The following is a 12,230-nucleotide window of genomic DNA, read 5'->3' as shown; positions in this document are numbered from 1 at the left end:
AGAGACGATCTTGTTTCTGTGTCTATGGTTTCCCCCTTTTTACTATGCCCATATGAAAACATGTAGTTATTTAATTCAACAAGTTTCACATCAAACTTCTTTATTTTTATTGTATTATTTTTGTGTTTGAGACATACCTGGGGGTGCTCAAAGGTTACTCCTGATTCTGCACTCAGAAATCATTCCTGGCAGGCTGAAGGGACTATGTGGGATACAGGGGGTCAAACCCGGGTTCTTCCCTTGTTGGCTGCATGCAAGACAAACACACTTCCACTGTGTTCTCACTTAGCCCTCACACCAAACATCTGATATCAAATTCCTGATATAAAACTTCATATCGGGCCCGGAGAGATAGCAGAGTGGCGTTTGCCTTGCAAGCAGCCGATCCAGGACCAAAGGTGGTTGGTTCGAATCCCGGTGTCCCATATGGTCCCCCGTGTCTGCCAGGAGCTATTTCTGAGCAGACAGTCAGGAGTAACCCTTGAGCACCGCCGGGTGTGGCCCAGAAAACAAAACAAACAAACAAAAAAACTTCATATAAAGGCCTCTGACATCAGGCCCTGTCAGAGTATTCTTTGGGAGTAGCTTGTTCTTGTCAACCTTGTCTTCCAGTGGGAGATTTTCTACCACAGAGTCCAAGATCAGAATATGGGCTCATGACACCTGAGACTTGAGTTCTAAGACACGTGAGAATTATTCCTGAGCATTCTATGTGGTTCTTCTTCATGTGGTGATGAACTTCATCTATAAGTTCACCTCCCTCATGAATATGCAAACAAGCTGGTGTACTTAATAAAGTATGGAAACATTTGTATCTGAGGACATCACAAGTGTACTGGTCTCTTCACTCAAGTGGCCCTCAGCATGAACTGGACATGGAAAATCCTCTTCCTGGTCACAGTGGCCACAGGTAAGTGCACAGTCCCTGAACTAAGAAGGGAACTAAGCCCAGTCAAGGAAGTCCTTTGACTCCTGTGTCTGTCCACAGGTGTTTACTCCCAGGGGCAGCTGGTGCAGTCTGGGGCTGAGGTGAGGAAACCTGGGACATCAGTGAAGATCTCCTGCAAGGCATCTGGATACACTTTCACCAGTTATGGGATGCACTGGATGCAGCAGCGTCCTGGACAAGGGTTTGAGTGGATAGGATATGTAAACACCAACAGTGGTGGTACAAGCTATGCACCGAAGTTCCAGGGCAGAGTCACCCTCACCGCAGACAAGTCCACCAGCACAGCCCACATGGAACTGAGCAATCTGAGATCTGAGGACACTGCCACTTACTACTGTACGAGAGACACAATGTGACAATTCATATCCTGAGCATGTCAGAAACTCAAGGGAGATGCAGCTGTTCTGGGCAAGGAGATGACGGGGAAGCTAATACTGCTGACTTCCTCCAGCAGAGTCAGGGTCTGAGACATTGGCAGGACTTCTCTAGCTGAAGGATTTTAATGAACTTTCATTTATTTATTTTTGTTTTTTATTAGGCCACATCAGGTGATCTCAGGTTTACTCCTGACTCTTCACTCAGGTATAACTCCTAGCTGACTTGGGAATCTATATAGGTTCTGGGGATTGATCCTGTGCTGGCAATGTTCAAGGCAAGTGTTTTACCCATACTCTGAAATATGCTCATCCTCTTTTTGATGAAAAATGATAGTATATCTCTCAATATTTCAGCAATAGCCAAGATAACAATAACCTTTACCTAGATCACATGTTTTCTTTCATACTTTCTTGTACTGTGCACTGGAACTTCCTATATTTTAGCAAAGTAACCACTCATAAGCATGTGCTGTTTTTATAGCAGGTTCATTGTCCTGTAGATATTTCTTTAGAGGAGAGATGAGGGGATTGTTGGTGGGAAGGTTGCTCTGATGAAGAAGGGGTATTCTTTTTTTTATAACTGAAACTGAATGGCAAACATGTATGTAATCATAGTGTTTAAATAAGGATATTGTTTTTTAGATTAATTTATTTAAAGAAAATGTATCACATAGTTGTCATAACTGATCATAATACATTTGTTTCAGGATGACAGAAAGTGAAGTTATTAAAAATAGAGAAAATAGAAAAAATAAAACATATAATAAAATATGAATAAAAGAAAGAAAAATTTATATATTTTTTTAATATTTTATTTAAACACCTTGATTACATACATGATTGTGTTTGGGTTTAAGTCATGTAAAGAACATCACCCCCCTTTCAATTTTCACACTGGAGAGGGAGCTCGCAGTTGGACCCAGCAGTCCAGGAAAGATGTCCCTCTTTTTTTCTGATATGTTAGGGTCTTTGGTCGGACATCGGGCCACAGATCTCCTGGACTAAACACTTGGTCCAGGAGACTGGGACCGCCCACGCCAGGCGGGTCTTCATGGCCAGCCCTGGCAACTCGGGAGGGGGGGGGAAGGGGTGGGTGGGCGGAGGAGAGAAACCCCTCCCCTATGTATATTGGACCCCCTGTTTTGTTTGATAGTAATATTATTTTTCAAAAACAAACAAAAAAAAAGCTATTTGGAAGTGTTTCCGTTTGTTCAATTTCATGAAAGAGTCTTTCCTGGATTGGTAGTAGTTCCTCTTGGAAAGTTTGAAAGAATTCATTAGTGAATCCATATGGGCCTGGGCTTTTGTTTTTGGGCAGACATTTGATTACCGTTTTAATTTCATCAATAGTGATGGGGGTGCTTAGATATACTACATCCTCTTGCTTCAACCGTGGAACATTATAAGAGTCCAAGAATTTATCCATTTCTTCCAGGTTCTCATTTTTAGTGGCGTAGAGTTTTTCAAAGTAGTTTCTGATTACGCTTTGAATCTCTGCCATATCAGTAGTGATCTCTCCTTTTTCATTCCTAATACGAGTCTCTCTCTCTCTCTCTCTCACTCTCTCTCTGTTAGTTTTGCCGGTGGTCTATCAATCTTGTTTATTTTTTCCGAAAACCAACTTCTGCTTTCGTTGATCTTTCGGATTGTTTTTGGGTTTCCACTTTGTTGATTTCTGCTCTCAGCTTTGTTAAAAGTCAATCTCCTCTGAGCATCCTTATCATGCAACAGATCTGTCCTCATGTTCCAGTGATCAGTATTGTCCAAGTCTGTATTATTAGTTCTAAAATTTATGCTTAGTGACACCCTTGTGATCATCAATATTTACACAGATTTGAATTCAAATGTCAATCTATGCATTTAAATATATGTATATTAGTAAGGAAGCATTTTCTCAGATATGATATCCATGTATTGATAAGATAAACTCCCAGATTTTCTGTGCAACATGATTCCACATGAATATATACATCCCCATATTCTTAATTTCTACCACTAGACAGTGGAGGTGGAGAAGATGTGACTTTTTTTCAAAGTTGTCAGCCACATTTCCAGTCTAAGTGTTTAAGAATTGGTTAGTGTCTTCAATCTGTGAGACACAGAGATCTGACCCATGCTGAGTTAATTACCCAGATTCAGGCACAGAAGTTGGAACATGATGTGGAATGTACACAAGTGTGGCACCAGCCTGGATCAATATGAACTTTGGAAAGTTTTCTGCCTGATAAAAGTGATTGTCTTTCAGACAATTAGGTTAATTGGTCCCTTTGATAAGATGGAACATTGGAATCTGATTCAGTGGCTTCACTCTGAAGTAATTAATTCCATGATCAGAAACAACTTTAAATGTAAAGTGCTAAAATAATATGAGGACAAGTAAGAGATAGAGATAAAAAGAAATTGAGAGAGATTGAGAGAGATATAACAGAAACATTTGTACCCTAGATGTAGTCTGATGTGGGAGAAATTGGGATGAGATGAAGGAAACTGAGATATTTTATTGTATGGAAGATAAAATGAGAAATGTTTACTGATGAATGGATGTATGTTTGAACACTATATGACTGAAAATCAGCAACATGTAATTATCTCATAGTAATTCAATTAAAAATTGAAATATAAAATATCTTCCCTAGGAAAAAATAATTTTAAAATAAAGATTATGTGTAGTGTCTATAATATACCACTTATATATAACATACTTTATATGTTTTTTTTGTTACTAAACACAGATGATAAACCTTGTATTAAAGTGTTCAAATATTGGAATTGCAGCAAATCGGTGGCAGGCTTCCTTTCATGTCACTCATATGGGTTTAGCCCCTGTCCAAGGGCATAATCCATCAAAAACTATGAAAATTGTATTCTTGGAAATAAATCTAATGGACCAGAGCAATAGCACAGTAGTATGGCAATGCCTGGCCAATCTGGGTTTGAACCTGACATTCCATATGGTCCCACGAGACTAAAGTATTTTTTGAGTGTAAAACCAGGAGTAACTCATAAGTGCTAACAACTGTTGTGTAAAAACAAAAGCAAAAAACAAATAATAAATAAATCTTTTGTGCCTGATGTACTCGATTACTATTTAACTGCACTTTTAATCAATGCCCACAAATATTAGTTACTATAATAATTCCCAAGGACTAATTATCAGGGCTAGGAGGACTCATTCATAGTAGGAAGCTTGCCAAAAAAGAACAGGGAAGTGCAGAGGTTGCAGATAAGATGTTATTATGAGGGTGATAGTTGAAATTGATTCCACTAAACTGGAAGCTGCAAGGTGCTAAATTGATCCCACTGAACTGGATGCTGGAAGGTACTTCTTCATAACAATAATGTAAACCACAGAGATTAAAAGGAAATGAGGAAGAGAAAGGGCTAGAAATGGAAACACATACCCTGCTCACGAATTGGCAGGATTAACATAATTAAAATGACAATACTCCCCAAAGCATTGTACAGATTTAATGTGATTTCTCTAAAGATATCCATGAAATTCTTCAAAGAAATGGATCAAACACTTCTGAAATTTATTTGGAACAATAAACACCCTTGAATAGCTAAAGCACTCCTTGGGAAAAGAAATATGGGAGGCATTACTTTTCCCAACTTTAAACTGTATTGCAAAGCAGTAGTTATCAAAACAGCATGGTATGAAATAAAGACAGACCCCTCAGATCAGTGGAATAGGCTTGAATACTCAGAAAATGCTCCCCACACATACAATCACCTAATTTTTGACAAAGGAGCAAGAAATCCTAAATGGAGCAAGGAAAGCCTCCTCAAAAGGTGGTGTTGGCACAACTGCTTAGCCACTTGCATAAAAGCAAACTCAGACCCCCAGCTAACACCATGTATGAAGGTAAAATCCAAGTAGATTAAAGATCTCGATATCAGACCTGAAACAAGGTATATAGAACATCATGCAGGTAAGACACTCCATGACATTGAGACTAAAGGCATCTTAAAGGAGGAAACAGCATTCTCCAAACAAGTGGAAGCAAAGATACACAGATGGGAATATATTAAGCGGAGAAGCTTCTGCACCTCAATGGAAATAGTGCCCAGGATACAAGAGACATCCACTGAGTGGGAGAAATTAATCAATACCCATCAGATAAGGGGCTAATATCCAAAATATACAAGGCACTGATAGAACTTTACCAAAAAAATCTAATCCCATCAAGAAATGGGCATAAGAAATGAAAAGACACTTTGATAAAGAAGAAATACAAACGGCCAAACGGCACATGAAAAAAATGCTCCACATCTCTATTCATCAGGGTGATGCAAATCAAAACAACTATGAGGTACCATTTCACACCGCAGATATAGGCACACATCACAAAGAATAAGAACAGGCAGTGTTGGCAGGGATGTGGAGAGAAAGGGACTCTTATTTGCTGCTGCTGGGAATGGCATCTAGTTAAACCTTTATGGAAAGCTATATGGATATTCCTCCAATTCCTAGAAATTGAGCTCCCATACGATCCAGCTATACCACTACTAGGAATATACCCTAAGAACACAAAAATACAATAAAAAAATCCCTTCTTCACACCTCTATTCATTGCAGTGGTATTTACAATAGCCAGACTCTAGAAACAACCAAGATGCCTTTCAACAGATGAATGGCTAAAGAACCGTGGTACATATACACAATGGAATATAATGCAGCCTTCATGAGAGGTAAAGTCATGAAATTTTCCTATACATAGATATCCATGGAATCTATTATGCTGAGTGAAATAAGTCAGAGGGAAAGAGATAGATACAGAATAGTCTCATCCATCTATGGGCTTTAAGAAAAATAAAAGACATTTTTGCAATAATTTTCAGAGACAAAGAGAGAAGGGCTGAAAGGTCCAGCTCATGACATGAAGCTCACCACAAAGATTGGTGAGTGCAGTTATAGAAATAACTACACTGAGAACTATCATAAGAATGTGAATGAAAGTGGAAAGCCTGTCTAGAATACAGGTGGGAGTGGGGTTGGAAGGAGGAATATTTGGGACATTGATGGTGGAATGTTGCATTGGTGAAGGGGGGTGCTCTTTACATGATTGATACCCAAGTACAATCATAATTGTAATATAGGTGTTTAAATAAATATACTAATAAAATAAATTGGAAAAAATAGGAGGAGAAGGCAAATTTTTGCCATAGGGGCAGATGGGAGGAACTCAGAACTTGGTTGGCAGGAAATGTGTATTGGTAAATACATGGATGTTGACATAGTATGACTGAAACTCAATCATGAACAACCTGGTATGTATGTATCTAATGGTCATTTAGCTAAAGCATTTTTTTTTATATTTTAGTCAGAAAGAAGTATTTGGGCCCGGAGAGATAGCACAGCGGCGTTTGCCTTGCAAGCAGCTGATCCAGGACCAAAGGTGGGTGGTTCGAATCCCGGTGTCCCATATGGTCCCCCGTGCCTGCCAGGAGCTATTTCTGAGCAGACAGCCAGGAGTAACCCCTGAGCACTGCCGGGCATGCCCCCCCCCCACAAAAAAAAAAGAAAGAAAGAAAGAAAGAAAGTGATCTGCTGAACTAATTGTATAAAGAATGACGAGGGGCCTGGAGAGATAGCACAGCAGTGTTTGCCTTGCAAGCAGCCGATCCAGGACCAAAGATGGTTGGTTCGAATCCCGGTGTCCCATATGGTCCCCCGTGCCTGCCAGGAGCTATTTCTGAGCAGACAGCCAGGAGTAACCCCTGAGCACCGCCGGGTGTGGCCCAAAAACAAAAACAAAAAAAATTATTGTACCTCCAATAAAGTTAACATATTAACACAACTCATTAACTCATTAACACAATAGCAGAAGGGTTAGTAAGCTCTTTTTTTAAGATAAGAGATTTGAAAAAGACAATAAACTGGTGTTTGTTTGCATAGGCACAGCTAAATATGGGAGAAATAGAAAGAAAAAATCTTTGGCCCAAAAAGAGGAAGATTTTATCCATGAAGTATTCTGGCATAAGACCAAATCCAGGCTCCAGGCATAGTAGATTGTCCAACCCCAAGGTCTTTCTCAGAGGTCCCAGTAAAAGGTTTTCACAATCACAGTTGTTATTGTCAGGATTCTGTAGCTAGATATCCTGGTTTCGTTACAGTAACCTTGTCAAAAATAGAATAACTTGAAGTATCTTCTGGTTTCATCTCACCATTAGGTGGCAATGCAGAAAACCCTTTCCTGTAAGAAGGTTGTTGCTGTTAATAAGTCGTCAGGGTCTCATAAGAACCCTCTTTGGAGTAAGTCGATGTCAGGGCAGCAGTAGGTCCTTCCCTGAAAGAAGTTCGATTCCTGCTGATGGTGTAGAAAACCGTGATTGTTTCCAAACACCACGAAAGCACCACGGGTAGAGTAAATGAACCTGAATGGAGTCTATACCCCCAGGGTGGAGAAACCCCATAGCGCTAAGGTCAAGTGAATTCCTTTTCGAATGACCCCAATATTTACTGTGCCAGTGCAGGAGGAAAAAAAAAGGCAAAAAGCCCAAAACATTTTTATCTTTTATGTATTATTTTTTTCTTCATTTATTATTATTATTATTATTATTATTATTATTATTTACCTATCTACTTTATGTCGATTTCTTTGTTTTGGTGTGGTTATTGAAGTTGTTGTCCCCATTTATATTTATATTGTTTTTTTTCTTCTTTTCTTTTCTTTCTTTAGGTGCTCAGCCATGTTTTTTAACTCAAGACCATGACTTTTTTTGTGGTGCCTATCGTTATCACTGAAGTGCTCACTGGATATTTGACTCTTCTTTTTGTTCCTGTTGGGGTGTTTCACCTTCTTTTTCTCCTTCATCTCTCAAATCGACGATGAGAGCCTCTAGAAGGATTCCCCCCATTTTCGGCATATTAGACTTTTACCCCAGTTTATTACTTTTCTCTTCTTCAAATAAAACCACATAACTTGAAAAAAAAAAAGAAAGATCGGACTTAAACACCAAATCCAAAGCCAATGACAACAGAATCAATACTCAATCTACAACAAGCTAGACACAGAGGGGACCACTTATACTAGCAGCTTGGGGTGGGGGGGTAAGGAGGATATGGGATGCATACTGGGAACGGGGGTAGAGGGAGGACAACTTTGGTGGTGGGAATTCCTGGATTCAATGTCAATATGTAACTAAAATATTACTGTGAAAGGTATGTAATACACTTTGGTCAAAATAAAAATTATTATTATATTAAAAAAAAGAAAACCGTGATTTTTCCATAGATGTTATCCATTGTTCAGGGGTGAATAGTCAATGTCCAGTCTTCTGAAGTCTAAGCCAATTACTATGGCAAGTGTTCAGGCTGTAAGGCCCCACTGCAATATAAAATTCATGTGTTCCTATCTCTATTAGATAAGAACTTGTTTGCACATGTAAGATTTTCCTATTTTAATGTGCCTATGCAAAAAGGTAGATCCCAGAAAGTATTACTGCATATGCGGGGCAGATGTAACCATCCCAACAAACCCCAGTACCTGTTTTTAACATGAGCTCTAAACACTAGAGAAACTTAACAACTAGAATTCCCTATTAAACAGATCCCCGAAAATCGGGAGAATTGACACTACATAGATATTCAATAAACATTAAAGCTATTAAGAAAATACATCTAAAGACATATGCAAAGGAGATATACATGTACCATTTAAGCCTTTTGAAATAGCCCGGGGGCAGTAAAAGCAGATCAGAGCTTCAATCTGTGCTTGAAAATCTGTGATTTTTGTTTCGTGGAGTCTAAAATATGGCTCCCAGCAGTCATATATCAGGAAATGTCTTCCAGCTGGGGGCTTCTCAGAATCAGACTCTAGTAGTAAGGAAAAGTCTACAGTGAAGGGAGGTGGGAGCAAAGGAGACTAGGAGAGCAAAACAGTAGCAGTAGAGTATCACCTTCTTTTTAGGCCGAGAACCTATGTTTTCTTTTTTGTAGCTCGTTGGCAGCTGGTTGGAGTGGGGGACTGTTCTGCTTCATGAAGAGTTAAGAACTGAGAGTACAAATGTTTACATTTAGGGAAATAGCAGATGGGGTGTGAGAAAGTAAAGGGCTAGAAAAGAATTTGTAAGGTGGTAAGCAAAGAGGGGGAAGGAGGGGTTATATATGGCAGGGGAAGGACAATATATAATATAGACGTTATATATGTTACAGATGGACATTAGACAGACATTGAGATGGCCAACACATACACTCATGTGCACACAGAGACAGACACTGAGGTTGATCCCTGGGTTATAGTTAAAAGGCTGACCCAGTGAAATGGGACTGAATGCTAACAAAATATAAAGGTGGCAAATCAGATGTAAAGGTTTTTTATTTTCTAGGTCAATCCTGATTGGTGATTGTAAACCTCATTGAAGAAAGGCTTCATGGGTTAGATTGTGTACGGAGCATTCTTAAAACCATCAATTTTCAAGTCTATAAAATTAAGTGGTATGGTGATGAGTACTATGAGAGGAATCTATAGCATGAAATATTGTGTAGCTCGTCTTGAGCATCCAGTTTTCTTTCCGAAAAGTAATCTAAAATTACAAGCATTATGGTATAATGGTAAACTACCTACAATTGAAAATGGACAGATTACAATAACATTCAATGAATGATATCTTTAATAGGAGTTCATGGCATGCTGTTGCATATTCCATTGGTGTCTGTGGACATAAACATTAGATGATATGAACAGCTTAATAAAGTATAAAAATAGATTAGAATTTTTGTCATGACATTCTAATGAGCCCTATCTTCTGAGTCTAATCTATTATAGCACTGCGATTTGGAACTTGGGTGACCAACCTATATCTCCATGTATCACTGTGGACAAAAAGATCAAGGAGTTAGAAATATAGTAAAATTAAGACATTAAAACTACTTACAGTGAGAACTTTAGTGGGAGTTCATGGCTTCCAAACGCATTTTGCAGGGTTTTCTGTGGATGAAAGCATTAGAACAATATTATAGTTATCTATAAAGATTAGGTGATTGCACACCTGTTTAACCAAAGAGACAAATCTATTCTTGATTAGAGAGTTTAATCCATTGACATTAAGGAAACTATCGACAGAAAGGGCTGTTGTGCATTATATTGTGTAAGGTTGTGCTGTTCCAATTAGTTATTTGTTTTGTGTAATTGCTCTTTGAGTAGCTCATTTAGGGTTGGTTTGGTTAGCACAAATATTGCGACTTCTTTTTCGTCTGAGAATGTTTTAATCCACCCTCTCATATAAATGAGAGTTTCTCTGGGTAGTGGATTCTAGGTTCAAAGTTTCTTTCATTCAGTAGTTTAAATATGCCATTACACTCTTTTCTTGCCTGGAATGTTTCAAATGGATGATCTGGTTTCATTCTTACCTTGTTTCCTATATAGGAAAAAACTTGAGGTTTTTTTTCTCTGTTCTGCTTTAAAGAGTTAATCTCTCTCTCTCTCTCCCACTTTTATTTTTGCCATTTGGATTATTAAATGTCTTGGTGTTTTTCTGTTAGGATCTATTTTGTTTTGCACTCTTTTTACGTCTTGGATTTGTAGAGAAACTTCTTTCCCACAGGTGGAAAAATGCTATATTATCACCCTCACTATTTGTTCTTCTCCTTTACATTTTCTTCCCCTTTGGGAATTCTTATAATTTGGAGATTATTTCTCTTGTCTTTGTTCATTAAGTACTTTACATTTTCTGCCAGTGTTTTGCCTCTCCTTATTTTTTGACTTCTTTATCCTGACTGGCTTTTCATGTCTTCAAGTTTGTCTTTTTAGTTCCTTCAGTTCCATTTTTATAGATTATTTCATCTTCTGAAAGAGTTCTTATTTGTGCTGGTTGAATAGCTCATCTATAGATTTTTTTTTTGGGCCACACCCGTTTGATGCTCAGGGGATACTCCTGCCTAAGCACTCAGAAATTGCCCCTGGCTTGGGGGGACCTTATGGGAAGCTGAGGGATCGAACCATGGTCCTGATCCTTGGCTAGTGCTTGCAAGGCACCTTACCTCTAGCGCCACCTTGCGGGGCCCTCTATAGATTTTTTTATTTCTCAAGTTAGTGACTCCTTGATTTCCATCGCTAAACTATTAAATGTTGATTTTAGGTCCACATGTATAAGGGTTAGGGTTTTAGGTAGACTTGGATATTTGCCAGAATTTCTCTCCATATCCCCTATAGTAGATATCTTCTTTAGCTTCTGCACTGAATTTTGCATTTAGGGGTTTGAGAGTGCTGGATTTCTTAGGCTGCTGAAAGCATTACTAGATCCAATCTGCCAGGAAGTTTCTGATATAAATTAAAATGACTTCGTATGTTTTTTTTTTATCCATATTCTTTTCTTTTTTCATAAATGTTTTTTGTTTTTGTACTATACTTGGTGATGCTCAGGGGTTATTCCTAGCTATGCACTATGAAATCTCCCCTGGCCTGGCGGAACATCTGAGACACCAGGGGATTGAATGTCAATCTGTCACAGGCCAGGACTGGCAAGACAGATGCCTTACCACTTGCGCCACCATTCCAGCCACCCCCCATTTTTATAATTTTTTTTGTGACCAATGTGAATTACAAGTCTTTCACATTATTTTTAAGGAACATAGTGACAATATCAGGGTTATTTCCACCACCAGTTTTGTCCTCCCTCCATGCTGTTACCAGCATGCATATGATACTTCCTCCCTTTGCCCCCTGAACTGCTATGGTAATTGGTTCTCTTTGTGTACAGCTTGTCGTAAATTGGGGATTGATTCTGTTGTCATTGACTCTGGGTTTGGTTTTTAATTCTGATGATTTATTTTATTTCCACTCAAATTTTAAGTGACTGTGGTGTGATCCACATTCCCCCCCTTTTTAAATCTGTATTCTTGATATTGAATCCTTCCACAACAATGGAGGTGGAGAAAAATCACACTTTGCAAGGTGTCC

General features: G+C 38.7%; 1 gene segment (V, D, J or C); it reads left to right on the top strand.

Moving 5' to 3' along the window:
• The first annotated feature begins 846 nt into the window (after positions 1 to 846).
• Positions 847 to 1,305, top strand: LOC126015719 (immunoglobulin heavy variable 1-3-like). The segment is given in 2 exon segments: positions 847 to 910; positions 989 to 1,305. Coding segments are annotated over 2 exon segments (363 nt in total).
• The last annotated feature ends 10,925 nt before the right edge of the window (positions 1,306 to 12,230 follow it).

The sequence above is a fragment of the Suncus etruscus genome, chromosome 8 (assembly GCF_024139225.1).
Source record: "Suncus etruscus isolate mSunEtr1 chromosome 8, mSunEtr1.pri.cur, whole genome shotgun sequence".
In the NCBI taxonomy this organism is placed as follows: Eukaryota; Metazoa; Chordata; class Mammalia; order Eulipotyphla; family Soricidae; genus Suncus; species Suncus etruscus.
This window is presented reverse-complemented; position numbering and strand designations above follow the sequence as displayed.